General features: G+C 40.0%; 1 protein-coding gene across 2 annotated transcripts in view; it reads left to right on the top strand.

Moving 5' to 3' along the window:
• DIAPH2 (diaphanous related formin 2) overlaps positions 1-16,164 on the top strand; it is a 339,062-nt gene extending 322,898 nt beyond the window's left edge. For both annotated transcript variants that reach the window (XM_088664505.1, XM_088664506.1), the window contains exon 28: positions 14,558-16,164. In XM_088664505.1, coding sequence (XP_088520631.1) covers positions 14,558-14,622 — 65 coding nt within the window. In that variant the 3' untranslated portion in view covers positions 14,623-16,164. The remainder of the gene's footprint in view (positions 1-14,557) is intronic.
• The last annotated feature ends 8,899 nt before the right edge of the window (positions 16,165-25,063 follow it).

The raw sequence follows: 25,063 nt of genomic DNA on the forward strand, positions 1-25,063 counted from the left end.
CTTTAATGTTCCCAACAAAAATGCATCCCTATTCAGTACTGCTTCCTGCTCTCCTACCATACATCCCATTTTCATCTCATCAACCTCTCTCCCTATTCTCAACCCTATTTGCATTTTTTTGCACATTTGGTATTAGATCAAAACCAATGCTACCATAGATGCATAGATACCATAATGCCACTTCTGACTGTCTGCAGAAGCCACCAGAAGAGTGAGTATAAAGACATTGGTCTAACATAGACACCTTCAGAAACTTTTCAGTATAATGTTTTCTAGCTGTTCCACAGCTTTGAATGACAGTCATTGGGGGGATGTCTGCTTTGAACATCTTCCTCACCAGTGCTATTTTTCTAGAAAAAGAGGTTCCAGAACTCACCATGAACACTTCCTTTGTTTTCTTAGAATGGCAATGGCACCCACCTGAGGGGTGCCAGAACTGAGTTTCGTCAAGTTCTGGCTGGGGAAAATAAAGCTCTACTTCTCAGTCACTTGGAATCATACTGCTCGAACAGTCTTACTGAGGCATAATAGAGAACATATTCCAGTCTAAACAGATGTAGAATTTCAATGCAGTATAATATAAGAATAATAATAATGTTATCATAGGCCTGACCTGTCTCTCAGACACATAATAGAAGCATTTTTTTTCTTTTGTGTTGGTTCCCCCATCCCAAGTACTTTCAGTTGTCCCATTTGGTTTTAAACAAATCATAAATTCATGTCCTAAATGTTTCACTAGTCAGAATAATTAAGTTGATCAGGTCTGGGAGTACTGAAAGGAAATAATGGGGTCATTGAAGCATTGAAGCTCTAATGGGAACCTGAATTCATTCAGATATCAAATCTAATAATTGCTGTACACCTGTATACACAGTCCCAAAGAGAAAATTCACATTAAATGTTTAGTGGAAGTTTCAGTACTGTGCTTCGAAAGGATTTGATCCTCTCCCCCCAACACATACTCCTGGAAAAAAAACTGCTTTGTATCTTTTTCTCCAACTTTTACTTGTAGGGGCTCATTGTATTTTAATAGAACATTTGGTCTTCAAAAAGAAGAACTGAAATATGGGTGTGCGGTGTGTGTGTGTGTGTGTGTGTGTGTATACAGTGGTATATACACACACACAATTGGTTCTGGAAGTTTGTACTTAAACACAATTGGTTCTGGAAGTTTGTACTTAAACTGAAGCATACTTAACCTGAAGCAAACTTTCCCATTGAAAGTAATGGAAAGTGGATTAATCCGTTCCAGATGGTCCGTGGAGTACTTAAACTGAAAATATTCAAACCGAGGCGTACTTAAACTCTACTCTTAGCTGAATCATCACTCTATTACATTCAGTGAAATTCTTTTGTAATAACCAGAATATAAAATGAAACATGCTTGTATTGTTGAAATGAAATGTAATAAATATGACATGATTGAATTCTAACTTCAAGTTATTCTCACTACAGTCTTTATTCTATAATGTGTGTCTTTGAAGTGTCTTACTTGATACAGCAGTTTTTTCTGTCCCGTCCCTTTTGCTACATTCCCATCCGGGAGCTGAAAATCAAAATGAGGCAGAAAATGGTTGTACTCGGCTATGTTTGTGTTGGCAAAGAGACCTATTTTCCTGTGTGATTTTAAAGGCGAATTACCCTTGGAGGAAGGGAGGAAGGAGATTGATTTGTCTTGTAACCCTTGAGGCAGGCATGTGGTAGTGTTTCAAAATAAGGCTTATCATAGGCTATTGACATGGAGATGGAAGTGATTTCAGTCATTTCAAAAGCATTTCTCCCAAGTGGTGATGTTTCTGAGGGAAGTAAAGTTAAATTTGGAGTATTAAATAGACAACAACAACAAAACAAAAAATCTTAAAAGTTTAATCTGGATAGGTTCATGACTTTTAAAGGGCAAATTGTACAAATAAAATTGATTGTGATATAAAGCTACAGGATACCGTACTTTTCCGTGTATTAGACAAGGGTTTTTTACTCCAAAATGAATTTTAAAATGTAGGGTCATCTTATACAAGGGTAGTGCAGAGGGGGGCGGGCAATTGGTTGCATCCACGAGCAGGATCAAGCAATTAGGTGGGTGAATGGTGTTGGCTGCAAGGGCTGCATTGTATTGGCTGCTGCTTTGTCAATTGGGCAGGTTATTTGTGGATGCGGCAAGGGCTGCTTTGGATTGGCTGCCGCTTCGGCAATTAGGCTTGCATTGCTTGTGATTGTTAGTGTTTGCCAGTTGGGTGAGTTATATTCGGTTTGGCATTCCGCCCCGCCCCCCCCCCAAAAAAATTGCTCAACAACCTGGTCAATTCTCCCCCCACAAAAAAAAAGCTCAACAACTCTGGGTAATCCTCTTCCAAAAAGCTCAACAACTCTGTGCCAGCTCCCCCCATTTACTTAAATTTGAGACCCCCAAAATAGGGGGCGTCTTATACGTGGGGGTGTCTGATAGACGGAAAAGTACGGTACTTTAAAAGTATGCCTACAGCCCCATGCTCACTTTCAAATGACTTACTTCAGAGTAAGTATGCATAGGATCACTTCTGGATTTAGCATTGTGAGCTGAAAGGACAATGGAAAGATGCTGAATCACAATGATTAGAGATACTTGGGGAAATGTGTACAGTGAGAACCATCTCATTGTCCTTTTAATTTCAATTGCAGAAGAGTATTAATTTTTATATATTTTGATGTTGCTTGCTGCTGCTTTTTAGATTTTTAGATTTGCAAGGAATGACTCATTTGCAGCCCACTTATTTCCAAATATGTGAAGAAGGTTACAAAAGCAATAAAGCACTAGTGTAACAGAGTAACACCTTTCCCACACCATATTTTTGACACTTGTATGTAACATTTGAGCCTTCTCCAACAAACCACAAGTACATCTTCCCTCAGTTTGACCCTATAGATTATCACCCAAACTGAATGCCGGGAGATTGTCACTTGATCTTTTTCTGAGTTCTAGTTACAAAGGAAACTAATTCCAATAAATGTCACCTAAAGTCAGTTCTAAAAGGTCACATTCAGATTTATTTTGCTGCGCATTTTTAGGAGGCCTTATTCAAACTGTTGTACTTTTAAAAAATAGTTGGAGTTTAAAAGTCTAATTAGCCAAAAGAAAGAATGACTGTGCTTGATACTACAAGGTGAATGTATTCAAAATCTCTTTTTAGTCTCAGAGTCTGTTAGAAATTTAATAAATCAGCAAGATACAATTCTGGGGTCTGTTGTATTGATCTGCAAGTTCAGAGGAGATAATGAGAAAAGTGGTTGCTAGACCTAAGGAATGGAGTATGGATTACTTGTCTTGAAATACTTTCTGATCTTGATTTACCCATAGATGGTCTTAAGACTCACCCAAGAACTCAAAGCCAGCTACCCCCTTTTTCATTGGTTTGTCAGACACATACACCCCATGCTTTTAAACCTAAAATGAAAGGAGGGCTTTTGAAAAAAGGAAAGGAAACTTGATGATACAATAGATGTGGCAAATGTTTTCTTTTCAGAGCTTCCTCCTTTGCAATGTTGAATTATAAAAAAGAAAAGGGAAAACAGTGATGAAATACTGACTTTAATGTGATGAATCATTTAATTGTCTTGGATCCATAGAAATTTCAGCAGGTTTCAGAAAACTGGAGCACCTTTAGCAACCTGCTACATAGCTATGGAGCCTGTCTCTGGAGTTGTCAAAATGTGTATTTGCTACATGGGACAAACAAACCAAAAACCTGATACTCTTGGAATGCATATCACCCATAATTCCAGACAGCAATGTGACCTCATCTCTAACTAAACTGAGCATATTTAGTAAATACAGTAGTTTCTCCCACACTTCACCAACTTAGACAGATTTGTCTTGGAATATGGTACTTGTGCACACACAAAATCATGATCTCATCAAATTGGTAACCTAATCAGTCAATCTTTTACTTTAAGCAGGAGCTCCCTATAAAGCATTTGTGTCAGAAACACTATTCATTCTTATGTCTAATAATAAATTCCTTGCTAGAACTAACTCCAAACAAACAAGTCACTTTAAGAAGTGAGGATCTCTTAATCAAGAAAGAGGGTTAAGACAGAGTGAGAGAAAGCAAGACACAAGGCGGCAGGAGGTATGAGTGAGCTCTTATCACTTTGTTCAGACCAGGGCTGGTGAAACAGTGGCTCTCCAGATATTTCTGGACTCCAGCTCCCATCTCACCTGACACCAAGCTGAATGGGGCTAATGGCAACCACCCTTACAGTTAGTTCTGTTCAAGCCCAGGCCTTCCTTCTTGTATCTGTAGTTGAAAAGGAGAAACTATCACTAGCCTCCCTAAGGCCAACCCTTTATGTATGTATGTACTCCTCTCAAGTCCCTGCTTTGCATTTTTTTCTTCTAAGCTTTACTAGGTTTACTCAGTCTATTTTTTCCTATTTAGCAGTGCTTTCAGGACAAATAGCCAGTCTTACAGTGCACTCATGCCTGTCTGCGCCATTTGTGGGTGTATCCCAGGCAAAGGAAATTTAGAGCTACGTGATCTGCTTACTGCTAAATTTTCCACAACAACAGAACAATTTCCCATGGAGCAAACTGGATGCTTTCCACTAATACTGTATGTGCTCTTATACTATGGTTCCTTAATATTACTGCTATTTCAAGATGGATTCTAATTTCCTGGGCTACATCTGATGCAAACCACATTACCTGTCAGCAGTAGCTTACAATTTACAGAAGAAATCCCAAGAATTGCAAAAAGAATAGTGTTTGAGTGTAGGGAAAGCAATCTCTTTTCTACAATGTAGCTTTTTAATCTTTCTAATGCATTGTTTTATCTCAGATGACAGAGAGTATTACATTTACTTGCCAATGACTGTCTAAGACAGAGAAGACTTTGGAATTAATAGTAAATAGGCATATGTGAGTCAATATCACAATATTGTACAAGGTGGTGAATAAAAGAAACTGGCATGCAAATTCTTGCATAGCCAAATGATTGCTCCCACATCCAGCCCGATAAGGAGTCCAGGTGAGGAGCGCCTTTTCTGTGAAACTAGAAGACTGGCATGAAGTTAATTCCAACTCTGGAAGCTTGCATTTCCACCAATGGGGGAGGGGCAGGCAGAGATATTTAAAGCTGGGCCACCCACCCTTTCTTCTTCTTTTTCTCCAAGCATATTACCCAGCCCACCCTCTCAATATTCAGCACGAGTCTAACTGGTCACCTTAGTAGGGACTGACTAGGATTTTTTTTTGGGGGGGGTCCTTTCTGTGATTAGCCGTAGATGAGATTTTTCCACCTGCTCTACACTATACTATCAGGTAGATCCAGTTAGCAGTAGGTATAATTAGGTGGATTGACTGGCAGGTGTATACGTAAAATGGTAGAGGTGGAAGTGTTTGGGATGAATAGTGATGCCAGAAACTTGTGCATTGGGTTTTGCAACCTTTGCAGGGCATGGTCACTTTTGAGCTTAACTTGTGTCACTCACTTGGGGTTTTGAAAGCCACAAGGGAGCATGAATTAGGAAGACCTCTCTCCTCACCTTAAGGGTGTGGCAGAGGGAAAAAGGGTAAGCTCACCCAGTTAACAGGCTTAGGAGTCAGATAGAGTTTGGGGATATTTCCTGCACGTGGTTTCTTGTTAGCCCTATGCAGTTGCATAACTTCAATATATTCTTATGTTTTTATTTTATAAAGTGGGAGAAGCAAACCATAGAAAAACAAAAAAATGGGGGGGGCATTCTGTGTGTCTGAGGTGAATCTAGTGAAGCATGAAGAAAAAAATAATTTAAATCATTTATTAAGATCTACCAAATACTTGGCTTGTGCAAATTAATTCAACAAGTCTTCCCAACAGGAACTTTACAATTCTCAAGGTTCATAACATCCTACTTGGGGGGAGAGATTTTGTAGAGATGGGAACCTCTATGGCTCTCACTAATCTTTCTGTAGACTCCACCAAGTAAGTAGTTCTTAAAGGAAGATGAACCCCAATGTAGAAGCCAGTCAGGCCTGGCATTGCTTCTGTTTTAATGTTTTTCACTTATTTTTAGAAATCAGGAGGTGCCACTATACTAATGCCTTGTGCTGTTGTATTTTTTGCTTTTTCTTCTTTGTGTTCTAAGCTATTTTAATCCCTTAATAAAGCCTTTAAGCAGAAAATGTAATGCACTCGCCTCTATTCACTCCTGTCTGTCGTGTTTAGGTTTTGTGTTGCTTATATTGTACTAAAGTTCCCTGGAATTGTATGAATATTGTCCCCTGGGTCTTTCATAAGAACTAGATGTGTATCTCATTAGGCTTTTTTCCAGTGAGCAAAGTTTTAAATGAAGGAACAAATAAATATTTGATGCAAATGCTTTCATTGCCTCCCAAAGGTACAGGCCATATGAATGCCTTTACAAGGATGCCCCCCCCATCTCCTTTGCTATTTCAACAAAAATTTGTCTAATAAGGTGGAGCTTTAGCAACAGCCCTTTTTATTACTAAATAGGCATCAAGGTTTTTTTGTGTGTTCATTCATATTCACTCTGCCAGGATTTTTTTTAACTTTGTTTATTTATTGTTATGTCGCAGCAACATTTGAAATGATATATTCTGGGTTCCAGAGAAAATAAAATTAAAGCAATGCTCCCTGGCCATTGAATTCTGGCATGCTTTTAGAGAATATGAGACCGAAAGCCACTTCTGCTATTAGAGTCCCTGGACAGTTAAGTCCAGTCAAAGGCGACTATGGGGTATGGCGCTCATCTCGCTTTCAGGCCGAGGGAGCCAGCATTTGTCCACAGACAGCTTTCCAGGTCATGTGGCCAGCATGAGTAAACCTCTTCTGGCACAGTGGGACACTGTGACGGAAACCAGAGTGCACAGAAACGTCGTTTACCTTCTCGCCACAGTGTATTTACTCACACTGGTATGCTTTCAAACTAGTAGGTTGGCAGGAGTTGGGACAGAGCAATGGGAGCTAACCCCGTCGTGGGGATTCGAAGCATCAACCTTCTGATCAGCAAGCCCAAGAGGCTCAGTGGTTTAGACCACAGCGCTTCCCGCATCCCTACAGCTCACATAGTAATACATATATGAATATAAACGTAATATATCTATAGAATCTTTCATTCGTCCTTCTAGATCAGAGGTAAGCAAAATAGGCCCCGAAAGCCACATTCTGAGGGGCAAGGGTTTTTTTGTGTCTTTTTTTCACTTTTTACTCCTTAGCTCCCTGAGAAAGGTCCTGGGCTTTTAATTCTGAAGAATGATACAAGCAGCTTTCCTAGAAACTGTGGTTTTGCAGACTGGGAAGAGAACCTGTGGCCTTCCAAATGTTGTTGGACTCCAGCTTTCATCAGCTCCAGGCAGCATAGTCATGATGCATGATGGGAGTTGGAGACCAGCAACATCTAGAGGCCACAGGTTCCCATTCTGTTCTTTAGGAGGTTGGAGGAGACAGTGGGAAGGAAGTGATCATACTTGCAGCATTGATGGATATATTCTCATTTTGTAAATGCTTATTGTTCCCAATAACACAGTTTGGTTCATAGTCCTGTTCAATGCATTTTTTTCTAGAAAAAAGAGGTGCCAGAACTGTGTCTGAATTTCCTGTGTCTGAATTTATAGCCCCTTTCCTGTTAAAGCCCTCACAAATAGTGTTTGCTAGGGAAAGACAACTGCTTCTTTTCCTTGTCTGGTTTATAAAAATAATGGCCTAGGTAACTAGATATTGAGGACATTGCTTCAAACTTTATCCTTCTTTCACTGGAGAGAGTAGCAGAGCTGCGTAAATTGTCATGGTCCTTCCCTCTTCTCCTGGATGCTTTTATGTCTCCCAGGCTATCTAAAATAGCTCTTAAGGGTATTTTCACAAGCTTATGACTAGTACACCTTTTTGTCTCCAGTGCATCACTTCCAAATGTTGCTAATGCAATATAGAAAGTGTGTGTGTGTGTGTGTGTGTGTGTGTGTGTGTGTGTGTGTACACACACACACACACACACACACACACACACACAATTAAAATCAGATGGCAAGTTTTGGCCAGTGCAACTTTTCATTTGATTTGCAAACATGAGAACTAAAATGTGATTAGGACTCTTGAGACATTCCCTAAACTTTTGAGGCTCGACAGTGATGGAAAGCTGACTGTTTAGATACACAGAGAGAGGATTGTTATGAAATTACTGCTATGTGGGAGTTTCAAGTCATCCTGAGCTCTGCAGATTGAAAAGTTCTAGCCACATAATTGACCTAAGAACAAGAATACTGGGTGGTATATTTTATAGAGAAGCAGTTACAAGCTAAGTGAATCTTCCCTCATGTGCATCAGATGAGATAGGGGGAGAAAAACATGGGGTATTTATGTTTTTAGCTGTTACAAGAAGGATAGATATCCCCGACAAAGCTCAAAAAGGCAGGGCATTGTAGTTGCATAGTCGATGTATTATATTCATTGCATTTGTGTCCTGGCACACTTTATTACAATTTCAAAATCAGCTCTAAGTGGGTTTTGCAATTAAAATGAATGACTGCATTCCATTTCAGAGACAGGGGGAATGGTTTTCAAATTCATGCAGAATTACAGAAATGGCAGACACAGTAACTACTTCTGTCTGTATACCTTCCCGAAAGCTTGTTTCAAAGGAGCTGCTTCTAAAACCTATTCTCATAAAACATGTACCAAATTAATAAATTTTAAAATAATGGGTTACTTTATCTTTGAAGTATTGTTATAAACCTAGGTGACACTACCAATCAGACATTAGACAAAGAAATTAGTTGCACAAGAAATGTCACTGCAGGATTCCCTATGGTTACATTCACACAAAGCCTAGACATGTAGATAATGAAAGACAGAATTATTAAATAAGGCTATTGTTAATTTATTAGTTTGACTGTATGTTGTCTAGTTTTAAGGATTTTGTTCATTTTTGTGTGTATATACTGATTGATAGCTGTCTTGATTCCCTTTGGTGGCATAGGTGTGATATATGTGTTCAAATCAAATAATAAATGTACAGGGTGCATGTGTAAGGGTCTGAGAGCAAACACTAAGCTTTTGCTCCACCACCTTCCAGAAATGCTTCAATGAGAACTGGTGATTATGCATGTAAATCCTCGTACTAGTAACCCAGGGGTCCCCAGACTACGGCCCGGGGGCCAGATGCGGCCCAATTGGCCTGCCAATCCGGCCCGCGACGACCCCCGCCGCCGCCCGCTCTTACGGCACGCAGCACGGCAGCGCTCTTCCGGGTCGGGAAAAAAGCACCGAAAATCCTTTGTGCGCATGCGTATGGGCCTCTCCCGACCCAGAAGAGGTCATTTCTGGTGCACTTCCGGGTCGGGGGAGGCCCATACGCATGCGCATAACGGATTTTCGGTGCGTTTTCCACCCTGGGAAAACTGGCCCAAACGCTGGTAAGTCTGGGGACCCCTGTAGTAACCCAATACAACCCATCTGTCAGGGCTGGTTGCAGGATTTAACATCACCCAGGCTCTGGTAGAAGCTCATGCTTCAGCCAGGGAGTCCACTTTTGGCCTTCAGAACTACCTGTTCCTACTCCTCTGCTTCCTTGCAACCAGAGGGAACAACCAAGAGATGTATGGGAGTGAAGAGACTGGGTGACAATGGTGGTTAGCGCTGTAGGAAGAGAGAGAGAGAGGCTGATGGCAGTGAAGAGAAGGGTAGAGCCTACTGGGGACCTCTTATCTGAACTCCCTCAAAAGCTAGAATCAACACTGCTATTTGCCATGAAATGTCTGAACTTGCATGAGTTATGCCCTATTATATACACATTTAAGTTATTCTTCTGTGTTATCACCATAATACTAAAGAAGTATTGTTCTTCTCTAATGTTAGAATACCTTCCGCCATGCAAGCACTTACCATGTTTGCTTCTGTGCTCTATGTGACTGTCTTTGGAGCAAACAGAAGTGCATTTATAGAACTGTCATCCTGAGGCATCAAGTTCTCAAAGTATGAAGGCAACTTCAACTTTTAGGTTAATTTCTCAGCTCATAATGGAGCTTCAGCTCCTAGTTTAGTGTTGTGTCAGGCATTGGAGAGTAAGCCATAATACCCACAGCTTTAGGAGCACCAGCAGGTTGCAATGTGCATTTGCAGCTTAGCGTACAAATCTTTTTTGTCCCAAGATGTTAAACGCCACTCTGATAAAGTCATTTAAATTTTGTGTCAGTTGCATGGATGTGGTAATTTAACAGTATTATTCTAACAATTATTGTTGTACTTCAGAGTTAATTACTCAACTCTGAAATAAAAAATAATAATTGTTAGAAGAATACTTTTAAACTACCACATCCATGCAACATCCAGTTCTTCACACATCCTTTCTCCCACATTCCACATATATTTCTTTCAACACACACACTTGGGATCAGTTTATTGTGGGATAAGCTTCTGCTAAACCATTCATTCCATAGTACTGCTGTTTCTAGGAATAGCAAGTCTGTATGCCTCTGTAGTAGTAGTTGTTGTTGTTGCTTCAAATTCCCTGCTTAGCCACTTTGAACAAATACTGCCTACAACAGATAAAACTTGGATATGCCAGATAAGTTGTGTACTGACAGCAAGTATTTGCTATACTCCCAGGATATCTCACTTAAAGACAGCAAAAATTGCTAGAAACTTCAAGAGATTTTTGGTGCCCTGGATACATTTGTCTGCCCAGGTCCCATAGCTTCCAAAATGTCACTAAGATGCAAAGCAACAGATGGGGCTACATATTGGTTCCATGCACAATTCTCTATTTCTCTAGCCTCCTATCATCGGGAGGTATCCTTTTTTCCTCTAAAATATTTCTTTTCGGAATTCACCCAAGCAGCCCCATAGAGCTGGGCTGGGCCATGTATAGCTGAGGTATGTGCCCTGCTGGAGAGATGAGTATTCAGTGGGCAGAAAGGGGAGGACTTTTCATCTTTAGCATGCCACATGCTTCGAAGGAACCCTGTGCTAAATCAATTGAAAACAAACTGATTCTCAGCTAGGGTTTTGTACATACTTAAACAGAAGAGAATTAATTCAGCAACTTACCAGTCAAAGTACAGAAGGCATTTAATTTGTCTGATTACAACATGAATATTTAAATACTGCTGTTTGTGCACAGATTGGAATGTTCTTTTTATACTATGAATTTTCATTGGAAGCAGTATTAGGGAAACGTTCATAGTATGAGCATGTTCTTTTCTCTGAGAACAAATGGTTGAATCCGTACTGTCTTATCTCTCTGAGGTTTCAAGCAGAAGTCCTTCTCAAGCCTACCAAGGTTGAACCTGGGGCCTTTTGCACACAATGCATATGCTCCAGGGTGGCCACCATAGCTGCCAAGTTTTCCCTTTTCTCACGAGGAAGCCTATTCAGCATAAGGGAATTTCCCTTTAAAAAAGGGATAACTTGGCAGCTATGGTGGCTACTGGGCCTCCTCTCATACTGTTTCTTCCTCAGTTTATGCTGCTTTGGATAGAAAAGTGCTATGGAGGGTTGATGCATTTGATGCGGAGGAATCCCACCCTGTCCTTAGAAAAAACTGCTCTGTTACATCCTATTCACTGAATGTCCTCCAGGCCACTCAAAAACAGAAATTGGTCTTTGCTGTGAATTTCTGTTTGAAGAGTGTGCTGGGAAGACATTCACCCACCTCTTTTCCCCCCTCTGCATTATCTTAGTCTTACAGAGTGTAGATTCATATGTTTTTATTATCCTGGTTTGAAAATGTGGTGTTACGTAATTTCCAAATTGTGGCATTTTTTTATGTTTACAGTCATACCTCGGGTTAAGTACACTTCAGTTTGAGTACTTTCAATTTAAGTACTCTGCAGACCAATCTGGAACGGATTAATCCACTTTCCATTACTTTCAATGGGCAAGTTCGCTTCAGGTTAAGTACACTTCAGTTTAAGTACTCCACGGACTGTCTGGAACGGATTAATCCACTTTCCATTACTTTCAATGCACAAGTTCGCTTCAGGTTAAGTACAGTACACTTCAGGTTAAGTACGGACTTCCAGAACCAATTAAGTACTTAACCTGAGGTACCACTGTATGTTGTACTGGGCATAGTCATCCTGGCTATGGTTATATTTTGGGATAGAGGGCTCATTCTTTGCTCTGCCACTTACAACTGGAGGGTGAGATGGCTGGAAGAGGAGGCAAAAGACTTTAAAAGGGCCTCCCTATCCAATCCAGTGGGTCATCCTATTCACTGGCTGTTCTCCAGGCCACTCTTCAAATAGAAATTCATGTTAATGACAATTTTCTGTTCTTTCTTCTTAACGTTTCTGGATAGAGATAGCTTAGCCACTGTGAGCCATGCCCTGATCACCACTCATTTCAATTATTGTAATGCAATTGGTGAAAAATGCGGCTTTCAGTATATTGGCAGGACAGCTATCAGGAGCCACATAATACTGATCCTGAAAGAACTACATTGGTGACTGAAATGAAAGGTGCTAGGGGAATTACACCAGATGGTGATATGAAAAAAATTACTCAACTTAGAAATACCTTCCCTGAAATGTGTGGCATGAACTTTATTGACATTCTAGCGACAGGCTAAAATCCACATGTTTCCTTAGCCATTTGTTAATAGTCACTGATATAATGAGTTTGTGGTAATTATGAGCAGGTTACTGCTGAATATATATTTTTCATATTTGGTGGTTTTAATATACGTTTATTTAATATTATTGTTATCTGCCCTGAGATTTATACAGAAGGCAATAAGGATAGCCAGTGTTTTTAATGTAAGATGCATGTATGGTACAAGGATAAGAAATACAAGCAACAGACACCCTGTGCCTTCTCAACCTGTCATTCTTTTTTATTGGGAAGCTGAATGCTTTGTCTAATGTTGGTGTACATATTTCATTTCCAAAAATAAAGCTTAAACTCCGAATCTTGCAAAACTTTTTTTTCAGCCCCTTTAAAGTGGAAATAGATCTGAGCAGAAATTATCAGGTCATAGCTAAGAATGTCTCGCTGGTCCTCCTCCCATTTCTTCAGCAACTTAAACATTCTAAATGCAACAGCAGATAATCATTTTAACAGCACCACAGGATTGTAGGTGTTAATTAAAAATTCAGTAGTTTGGTTTTGCATTCTGTCAACAACATAATCCCAAAGAGAATATCTTCTAGCTATTTTTACTAGACATTATCCAAATTCATGAAGTTATCACTCTTTTAACCGGGGGGTTTTAGTCCGGGGATACGCCCTCCTTTTCTAGAACTTCTTCAAACAACAATCAGTTCAACTCTTTTAGGGCCTGTTATTTGTATGTGATTATTTCATCCCTGCATGGCAGAGATGTGTATTTGTAGGAAGTGCTCACCAACTGGTTCCAGAGTTTTCATCTCCATGATTAATGCAAAGAGCTTTCTCTATTTGCACGATGCCCTCTACCGCCCATACTCTTTTATAAGAGATTTAATAATAAAAATATATTGTACATTTTATGCAAACTGGACTTTAGTTCAGCAGGATTTGCTGAATTAATGTCATAGTTCGTGGGTTTCACAGAAGAGGTTCGGCCTATCATCAGGTGCAGTACGATGGGACACTTGTGTCTTTCATTGTGTGGTTGGCTGCTTAACTTCAAATTTCTTAATACAGGGATTTCAGGAGGATTTCAGGAGGAGGAAAAGAGGAGAGAGACATTGCCCAAAAGGAAAGTGGCTGGGAGGCACTTATCCATGAATTCTAAAATCCATTTTTCTAGCTACTTATACAGAAGGAAATGGAAGTTTATTAGTTTTTAATCTACCCATTGCTTCTTGAACCCTTCCCAGAACTATTAAACTCTTTTCTCAATGTGTCACATTTATTTATCTCCAGAGAGCTAACATTTGTCATGGGATTTAAGCTAATCAGTTGCATGTCTCTATCATGCAGGAATTTCAGCCATGTCACTTTACTGGCTAGGTCGGAGATGCTAAACACATTTGAGGAAATACCATGTTTATTAATATATTTTCAATATATGCCTGACTTAAAATTGTGCTTTCAGGACATTGACTTGTAGTCCATGAAAGAATCTTCCTATGCTATGATTTTCCATTGCAATAATTGCTGTGCAGTAATAGTTTATATTGAAGTTGCTCATCCAGGTAATTTGTAGGAAGGGTGGGTGGGTGGGTGGGTGGGTGTGTAAAGGGAATAGTCAGTTATCTCATCTGTTCCTACTTTATGAATGATGCTAGTGAATTTGCCTCTCAAGGAAAGGATTACATTACTTTCTCTTTCCCAAAGCAACTGGGCACAGAGACATCTTTATTTAGTAACACTTTCCCCTGCATTTTTGGTTATCACCTGCTATTTCCAAGGGAGAGTGCCACAGAATTCTTCCAATGCCTTTATCACCCCAGAGTTTCAGATCAGGAGATTAATTTATTGTTGATTGCAGAACTTTTGAACTCCTGGCAGCTGTACTCTGAAATGTCTCTGATCCATCCACCTAGTAATTTATTTATCTACTGCTTTGAATTTATTTTCAGGACTGCTTGAAAACCTCTTGACATTGCAGTATCCATGTTTTAAAATCTTATAATGTTGTTTCTTCTCCCTTTATATTCCAGATAACAGACGAGTAAATTTGGAAAGGTCACGTTCTCGTCACAATGGAAGTATCACAGCGGTATGAACCCCTCCTAATGCCAAAGAACTGGGAAGTGTTTTATTTCCTTTAAATGGAGACATGGTGAAAAGAGCTAAATGTGGAAAGAGCAACAATGAAGCTAAATGAAATTCAAATGAATTCCAGAAAATAACAACCAGAAAAATAAATATGTATTTTTACAAAAGTTATTGTGCAAAAAAAAACCCCACACAACTTACTGTATATTAAAAATGCAATCCTCAATAGATATAAGCAGTGTTAAAATATAATGTTCCTATCTGCTATGTTTTTATGCAGCTCTCATGAATTTTAGGGAGGGTGTGCAGTAGATTGTTCCTAAAAGTGTGGGGAACGGTTTATATGAATGGAGATGAATAACATACAAAATTGCTTTTAAAACAAGCAGCATCAAAAGATCTGGTCAACGAAAGAGGACAGGAGTCCATCAGCAGTTCTTATTTTGACATGAAAGGAAAAAAGTAAAATTTGCATATTAATTAATTCAGATTGGAGCTGATACAGCACACATCATAACAGACCTTTTCTTGTAAGCCTGAGAAAGCACAGTACAGCCCCCATCAATTTCTTTAGAATCTTATCTCTCAAGTTTTTAGCATGATGGATTCAGCTATTTTGGTTTCAGTTAAACTTTATCACAAATCTACAGCATCAGTCGTAGAAAGATATATGGTTTCTTATCACTGCTAAAAAAAAATTAAGAACATAGGATTGTACCAAAGTTAAACCATATCATTTGCAGAATATGTTTTTGACTCTATTTAAAGATGTATTTTCTAATTATGCACTTATATGAACTTTATATGGATATTTGGAGGAAAAATTCTTACCTATTTTGATGGTTCCAAAACTCATTTGCCTTTGTTAAAGCTTTCAGAAACATAATCTATTAATATGAAGGTAATCAGATATAGATTCTCTAGATACAGCCAAACATATATAAAAGCTATAATAGTGCATGTTGAGATGAGATGACCCAGGCAATGAGCTAAAATAGTTGTAGCAGGGTGGGGAAAAGAGATATTCTATATAGTGCTCCCTAGCACATCACACAGATACACATGTGTATTTGAGGCATTTTGATCATACTACGTTTTGATCAGCCCAAAAGCTGTCCTTTGAGTGTGCCACATGTGTAGTGACGCACTGTAAAAATTGCTCCTAACACATTTTCTGTTTGATCCTGTGTGCACGCACACACACACCCTGCCACACACACACATGTACACACACTTCAGGAGGATACGGTGTGTTTTATATGATGGAATATTTTTTCTTTACTGCAGATTAAAGAGACACACTCAGGTGTGCAAAATACAACAGTGAGTTTATAGGAGCCATGTTGGTGGGGCACTGAGCAACTGATGTGCATTCTGTATGAGGGAGGGGAGGTCAGCTGGTGCACAAAACTGTCAGGAACAAAATCAGCCTAGACTGTGAGCTTCAGCAAGAGCCATAATACTCATGGCGGCCTGATTTTGTAGTGAAAGCTGCTTTCATTGTCGTTTGCCACTAAATGTCCCTCTCAATAAAATATCACAAAAAGCATACATTGTTTTCCTAGCCGGGGAAAGGGGGTATTATTAACAACACTATGCATTCCATTTTTACTCCAAAAGGTGAAGGGTTTTTATCCTCATAACATCCACATATTATGGGTTTGACAGTGTGTTTGGCTCAGGGTCACCCAGTGAACTTTGAAGCTAAACAAGGAGCTCAGACTATGTCTTCCTCATCTGACATTCTAGCAACTATACATTCTTTTCTTTGGTTGGGACGGGGTGGCTAGATTCAGTGTTATATATACAAGGGGTATAATCATTCTATTTAAACTTTCCCACCTGCTGTACACCTGTTGCATTTTAAATAAGTGGTGTATACTGGTTGGTTGGTTTTTTAAAGAAAAATCAGTTACCCACAAGTTATTGTACTTAACCACTAAATAGCTTATATTATAATGGAATTATCAGCCACTTTTTGTCCATGCAGTATTTGATTTTTTGTGTGCTAGCTGTCCAAAAGAGAATGGAACCAGCCTGTTTAGATAGGTAGCAGCATATGAGTTCAGGTTCTACATCCTGCAGCTACTTAAGACCCACATGTCTTGGTCAAGGCTACTCACAAGTTTGAATTCAAGGAAAGAAAAAACCATGCAGGCTTTACTGGCTAGGGTTTGTGGAAATGCCAACAACATAACAGCCACGGGTTCCCCAACCCCTGCTAGACGTCTTTCTAAGAAACACAAATGCTTCTAGTTAAAGAACAGGCATTCTGCTGTTACCTCCCACTCTATTGAGAATTGACTAGTAGGCATGAGGCAAAAATTTGCTTTTGTCTAATCTACATTTTCAAACTCATGTCAAAATGTGTTAATTACATAAAACCAAATTGGTAAGCCACTTGGATTGGCAAAGTGGATATTTTCTAATGCACAGTATTTTGAAACAATGTACTGAATCTCAGAAAAGAAGCAATTTGCTAGAATTTCAAAGCCAAAATGTTAAAGTGATTGTTAGATCATCTGTGAACATACTACTACTTTTTTTACACTAACATTAATTATTATGGCAGTTGCTTTGTTGTTTTTTCTATTTCCTGACATGCTTCGGAGCAGCCTAGTAGCTGGCAACCGGAGATTTTACAGAACCAAATTCTGATAAAGAGCAAGTCCAAAAAGATGCAAGATGGCCTGATGCTTCAGTTTTACCAGCCCAGTCATGTTATTCCACATTTGGAACATGTTATGTAATTTAATGGACATGTCTCTTAAAGGGGAAATGGGGGGGAGTTAGAAGAAGATATATTGTAAATACAGGAAGCTTGTATCTATAAAGTCTAAAAAGTATTTTCTGAATATTATGTTCGGTCACAGAGTCTTTTGATAGCTTTTTATTCTATTTGAAAATGCAGATTTAAAAACAAAAAGCCTTGCTTTTGTTATTGATATGATTCCCTCTTGTCATATGTTTACCTGGTGACCTAGTAAAAGCGTAGTCTGGAGGTCATAGCACCTTTTTCTGAACAGTATTTGCCTTATTTTCTAATATTAAGAGGGGGAATTACTAAAGATATATTTCCAAATAGATATTCCTAGGAAACCTACTACCAAACTCCCTTGTAAGCACAGGGAGTGGATGGGGTGACTAGGCCTCAAATTATTCGTGGAAAGTTAATCACTGGAGCTTTATGCAACCACTGAAATACCGCTTAGGAATCTAGCACTCATATACCTTTAACATGAAATGTATTTAGAATATAGCAGGATATTAGCATGCATTTATATTTTAAATTTAATAACTAAAAACATTGAGTTGGTTCCCAACTAGTCCTTCCATGAACGGAAAGGATTCTTCCATTTGCAGCGGGAAGCGGGATTGAGCAGCAGTATCCCACTGAATGAAGGGAGGGGGCAACGAGTTTCACCACTTTCACCTACAGCCTCACACAAAATCTTCCTTGCTATTCCAGCGGGTCCTTCAAACCCCAGTCGCAGCTTTAGAGGGCGTGGGAGTGGGGCTAGAGGATTGGCTTAAATGGCTTTCTGCTCTTTTGTCCCAGCACGAGTGGAACTCTGCTGAGCACACCATTTAATCTTTTAAGTGCTTTGCGTCTTACATTTCTCAAAAGTCAGAAAGATGTACAATTCATATAAGCATAACGTATAATAGGCTATGCTCTCATACAACTGCCTTTCTATTGATGAGGAGTGACATCTTAAATATTGACATCCTTTCATCATTATACCAGTATGAAACAAGACCACAAAAGCGCTTTTAGGCAAAGTTCCTTATTTGAAAATTAAACCACTATGAAGAATTTCTAAACAAGCCACTTTAAACGGTACATTCTGAGCTGTATATGTAGACTATGGTGAATAAAGCTTCCTTGTTTCAACTGACCCCTATTTACAGAGCTTATCACAACTATACATAAATGTTACATAATTAAATGTTTTGCCTTTACATCTGCATATATAACTATATGTACTACCTCAAAATGCAGTATAGCTACACACATTCCTTCCTCCCACCACAAAATTAAGTTGTCTAAAAACATAGGGCCATGCTTGACTAGATATTTTTGTTCTGTGTTCAGATCTCCAGGGCCCATGAATAGGACTGGGATCGTAACACCAGGGAAAGGAGGTTAAACCCTTCCCCCCATGGTGTGTGTTCCCAATCTAAGTGTCTTTTCAATGTATCTTCGCAGAAAGAACAGAAATACAGAAAATTAAGTAAATAAATCACATATACTGCTGCTATTTCTCCTATTAAGGAAAACATAAGGGTATACACACATTTTCCCTAATAGGGCAAAGAGCAGCTCAGGTACTATAGTCCTGATCCAATTCATCCTCCCCCCCCAAATGCTTTTAAGGTAAATTAAGGGATGGGAGGTCTAATCATAGATTTCCAATGTGTCAGATGTTTAGGATTACAACCTTGCTTAAATTTTATTTGAGCTTGCTTGATCATTGCTTCTTGAGACCTTCATGTAACGAGAGATTAGTTCAGATGGCATTTTTGCTCTCTTAAGTGTCACCCAGTGTGTTTTATCTGGAACATGCATAATACCTGAGCCAGGAGCTCATGGGCTTTTGTGCTTTGCTGTCTAGAACCTTTGTGGCACATTTTCCAGCAGCCACAGCCCACCTTCTGATTTACTGGTTGTTCATGAACAAGCAATTTTACTTGGGGATAGATTGCCATAGGGAACTTTTTTAAAAAAAGTTATCAAAATAAGCTCTTATGGATTAAATTCTGTAAGAAAATCCATCCACTTTTATTAAACATTCTTGTACAGCTCTAATTATACATTTAATCTGAGTTTTGGTGGAAATGTGTAGGCACCCTTTTGAGGAAGAAAAAATATGGTAATTGCAGGTAATTTCAATAACACTATTAAACAGTGGTGAGTGGCCCTCACTGGGATGGGCAGGGTAGAAGGCAAGGAGAACATCAATAGCTGGAGGTGGTGTCAATAGTAGGCAGTCAGCTAATTCTAGTTTTGTCCCCATTGTCCTCCCTGCTGAATTATACCAGGCCAACTACTACCAGACATGCTGCAAGTAGGAAGGCTGACAGCCGAATGAGGTTGGTGGGTAATGCCCCATTTGCCCTAATGTACCATCTGCCAGTGCTTTTAGGGTAGAACTCATCCTCTGGTCAGATGCCCAACCATTCTGTAGTGCAACTCTTGCCTTGCTTCCATTCATTCCATTCCTGATATTATGAGTAGGCACAGAGAGCAAAAGTGTCAGGCCATAAGCCACTTTAGGGTGAGGCATGCAGGAAGGCCCATAGTGTAGGTTCATAGGAGCATATTCAAACAGGTCGTGTTAAGGCCTTTGCCCTACAAAATGCTATTAATTGTTTTTATACAGTCCAGCAGAGGAAGGAAGCCTAAACTTCCTACATTCACCCTACATGAAGTTTGGCAACTTGGCTGTTAGAACTCACAAGCTACTTAGTTAGCTGTTTTGCCTAACAATAGAGAAAAGGTTGGTAAATGTAGTAACCTTATAACAGTATGCATGTAAGAGTTTCAGTAATTAACGTGAGGATATTTTATTAACTTCTGCTTTTAAAAAATGCTATATTAATATCTACTTGATTATGGCAGAGTGAAATCAATTCATAATAGCATGAAAGTAGTCCCTTTGTGGCATTCCTTCACCATGTCTGAACAAGGTTGGAGAACAACAACAAAGTACTCACAGCAGTGATTCCAATACCTTAAATAATGAAATGTCTAGTGTATTGACACTTCTGTTTAACAAAAGAAACTGTCCTTGCTTCCCATGTGCCATAGTGTATTCAAAAAAGAGAAAGGATAAAAAGATTTTATAGAGTCAAATAAATACATAGCATGAAATAGCCCCTTTTATAACATACTGCAGGTGCTTGTAAAAGTGAAAACAAAACTTTACAACTCTATCTCCACTGTTATCCTCCTTCCCTTTGCAGCTCTGGAAGTGAGACACTTAGCTGCATATAGAGGAAATCACTCCACATTGCCCAGTACACGAATCACCAATACCATTTATAATAGCAGTCCACCCATGAATGCCTCACTTGATTGTATGGAAGCAAAGTGTGTTGAGATAGGTAGTCCTTCATATGGAATATATGTATCAGTCGTGCATATGTATAGGCAGATGTATTAATTACACTACTACTGTGCCCATAAAGGCAGCAAATCACACAGTGTTCCCCAGGTCTGTTCCTTCTTTTGCCCAAAAGATGTGGATGGCCAGTGATTTCTGGAATTAACCTCACTTTAAGGCAAAAAAAGGGGGGGGCAACATGCTGGGCCATCCACCACTGTAGAAAGCAAAGAAAGGTTGTATTTGGGAGCTTCATGTAACTGCGCCTGCCACTTCCATGTCTTATTTAAATAGGGCTGCCTAAACATTGCATGGGTGTCTGGAAACACATTTAGTCTTCTGAGATAGTTGATGTTCCCCAGATCTAAGTAAATACTCTTTGTAAGCAAAAACTATTTCCACTAAAACTTCTTCAGAGATACCATAAAACACAACAATTCTCTCTAACCTAGTTATCTAAATTCCAACTTCCCGTCAAGATGTTGTAATTTACCATCTAGTACAAATTGCCATCAATTATTTGAGTGCAGGTTAGCACATAATTCTGAGTTGGATGATAGCATTTAAATTGATAGATATCAAAAGTACATTGCAAATGTCATGCACTAAGATGTTGAAAACCTTTGTGTATAATACCAACGTTTCCCTATTTGCAAATTAAAAATAGTTTTGGTGATTTCAGATTTGGTCATCAACAGATCCTAACTTCTTTGTTGTTGTTGTTGTTTTTTAAAAAAAACCTTGTTTTTGCTTTGCAATACTTTGTGCAGTTGCTTATGTTTATTTAATACCTCTTAAACATCATCACTTTGAAGTACCTCTGTGCTATGAAGTTTTGGTTTGGGGAGTGGGTGGGGTAGGGTGGGTTAATCCTTTTTACTCTGAAGTGTCAAATATATTTGTTTAAAATGGACAGGGCAAATGTATTCTGTAATGGCTAATTTTGAGGAAAAATACTCAGAGATTATATTCTTTTTAAACTGTCAACACCTTGTGATACAAGTTTAAAATGTAACAATATAATGCAGTCATTGAGCACATTAAAACATGTCTGTGTTTTATTTCAAAGACAGTAAATTTCATTAAAGAATTTGTGATAAGCATAAGACCTTAAATTAGAGAGTCACTTTTTCCTAGTTTCAAATAATTTACAGCACTTAAATGAATGAATGAATGAATGAATGAAACTAGTCTAATAACTCAATGGGAACCATTTTCGTCAGTACCTGCACAAATATTGAGCCCAGTTTGAGGGAAACGAGACTGAGAGATAAAAACTTTTAACTCTGAAGAGTGGGAAATATGTCCCAGTTGTGCAGCAGACAAGCTATTACTGCAAACTCTTTGTTAGCTACCCGCCCCTGCCTAGACTCACCCATTTATTCCCATAAACATTTATTTTTACAGGCCCAATCAGAGATAAAGAAGCCGTTTGAAGTTCACCACATTGAAAACGCCAACATTCCCTGCACCCCCGCCCCGGTTGAGACTTTTTTTAAAAAAAAAAGAGGACCATAAAACCTGTTTGGGGAAAGTGTGCAATTTTTAAAGCCTTCAGCTGGTACTAGATTGTCAATTCAAGCCCCCTCTGTTACAATTCCTGCAAGGTTCTAGGACTCTAGTTGCTTACCAGACTTTCTTGGCCCAGAACAAATTGTTGATCTCTGGATCTCAGCCTTGTGCAGAGTTCAGCAAACTAAGGCCTGCAGATCAGATGCAGCCCGCCAGGCTCATTAATGCAGCCCGAGAACCTTGCGGACCCTGCCACCCGCTTGGTCAGTCCCCACACTAAAGCGATGCATTGTGGAGGCCTCGCTGCGTGGGGATTGCCTCCCGCGACGTGGTTTCTGATTGGCTGCAGGAAGCTCCTGCAATCAATCAGCCGCCTCAACGGGAAGGAAGTGGCAGCGCCCAGAGGCAGCTGAGCAGAAAGAGCCAAGTGGAAGAAGCGGCAGTGGCACAAAAGCTGCCTCTGCCGCCCAGGCCAGCGGCATGGGCTCTGTGCCCCGCCAAGACAGAGGACAATGACGCTGCTGGAGATGAAGCGGCTGTGGCATGAGTGGCAGTGGCAGGGAGGGGGTGCTTTCGGGAGAGGGGGTCCAGGCCCCCCCCCACAAGGTCTGAGTGACAGTGGACAGGCCCCCTCCTGAAAAAGTTTGCTGACCCCTGTCCTTGTACTTCCTTGCTTGCTTTGTCCAGTGTTGAGACCATGATAGGTTTCTTCTTCCGAAGGTAGAGAAATGTCTTTATTCAGTCACTCATTTGCAAAGACAAGGGCAATGTCAAGGGAAGCTCATGAAGAAGAAGAGTTTGCATTTGATGTCCCGCTTTATCACTACCTGAAGGAGTCTCAAAGCAGCTAACATTCTCCTTTCCCTTCCTCCCCCACAACAAACACTCTGTGAGGTGAGTGGGGCTGAGAGACTTCAAAGAAGTGTGACTAGCCCAAGGTCACCCAGCAGCTGCAAGTGGAGGAGCGGAGATGCGAACCCGGTTCACCAGATTACGAGTCTACCACTCTTAACCACTACACCACCCTGGCTCTAAGTCTTCTACAGAGGGATAATATTTGAGTTTGGTGCAATATGTAGCATGCTTCTGGTGCTATGATGCATATATGCACGGTAATAGTGACCAAGCTGCTTTGACAATACCAAGCATGCTGGGTGACCAAACAAGTGACAAATGGAGACAGCCAACCAGAAGGACAAGCCCTCTGTGGAAAGAGTAGCCTGAAAGCCTTGCATTGGACAGGTCAGTTTTAAACACACACACACACACACATCAAAGTTGACCTTTAATGATAAATGCCTTTGCTGGTCTGTTTATTATTATTTTCAACAAGTGCAAAATCTGACACTACCTTGCCAGAAGACCTACTAGATAGCACATGTGAAATCTTTCAAGTTGCTTGATGTGCCTGCAGTCATCTGCCCATATTTCACACCCATGTAAAAGTGATGATCAGTTCTGTTGACAGTTGGATAGTATGCTGGTGGAGTACCCTTGTGGCAAAGTATTTCAAAAGCCTGGCTTTCCTTTTGTATTCTTTTGATGTCTCTTGATCCAAAGAGCTGTCATTAGAGATGGTGCTGCCAAGGTTGATAAAGTCCCAAATAATGTTCTTCAGCATTGAGCTGCCCCATGATGATAATCAACTTAGCATTCGCAGTTGATAAAACCCAAGTGGAGGATGGCATCATAAGTACTCAGATTGTTTGTGTTTTTGAAGACAAGTGATGGATCCAGTGCACGGCACCATATTAGGGCTAAGTTGACAGCCTGCCGATGAAGCTTCACACATGTTTTTGAAGGAATTAAGAACTACCTGACTAGATTAGAGAAGAACCCCTTTGAAGAATGGGATATTGCTGAGCAAGGATAGAAAGGTTAACAAGTCACCTGACCCTGTTGCATCACAAAGATAAACTCTATTGCCCATCAGAATATACCCCCCATATAAACTGTTAACAACGCATTAAAAATATCCAAAGGACATTTCTGATAGTAGAATGGTTTCCCTTATTGATATTCTCTAATGATAGCAGCAGAGATCAAAAAGATAATATTTAAAATGGGAACAATCTCAAATGAATATTTAATGGCTGGAGTCAGGGCCGGTGCATGCATGAGGCAAGGTAAGGTGACTACCTCGGGCAGCAGAATCCACAAGGGCAGCAGGTCTGGCCTCCAAGGAATGCGTTGCCTACCGCCGCAGTGACAACACTCCCTGGAGACTCCAGAGGGCAGACTCCACCATTTCCTCCACAAGGGTGTGGGAGACCATAATCAGTGCCTCCTCTTTGCCAGTGGCTTCTAGGCAACTAGGAGGCACTGCTGGTATCCTCCCACCCCTAAGGAGGAAATGGTGGGAGCTGCTCAATGGGGTATCCTGAGTTCTGCACACACACAGCATGGTTCAGAGTAGGCTCTTTTCTCCGCAACGATGGACTTCTATTCCCCAATTCAACCATCAGGGAAGGATGATTTCATTCCCCCGACCCTTGTTCCCAATGCAGATCTCCACTCGCCCTTTCTTCCCTGGTAGTGTAGGGACCGGGCATTTTGTGGTTTACCCCAGCTGACAAAGTCTCTTGGGCCGACATTGGCTGGAGTTACCATTTCTGCAGAAATCATTTTCCTCCCAGCAGGGGGCCCCTTTGCTGGACTTTGTACCATATTGCTGAACTAATATGGCTAGGGTGATAACAAGTTTAATTGCTGACAGATATATCCCACAGTGAGCACAATGCACCAAAATGAATTATTAAGAGATACCAGCCGGGTTGAAAATTGCAGCCCCTGAAATTGCCAGTTCGTTTCCATATTTTGAAGAGGCCG

The sequence above is a fragment of the Zootoca vivipara genome, chromosome Z2 (assembly GCF_965207765.1).
Source record: "Zootoca vivipara chromosome Z2, rZooViv2.hap1.1, whole genome shotgun sequence".
NCBI classification, from domain to species: Eukaryota; Metazoa; Chordata; class Lepidosauria; order Squamata; family Lacertidae; genus Zootoca; species Zootoca vivipara.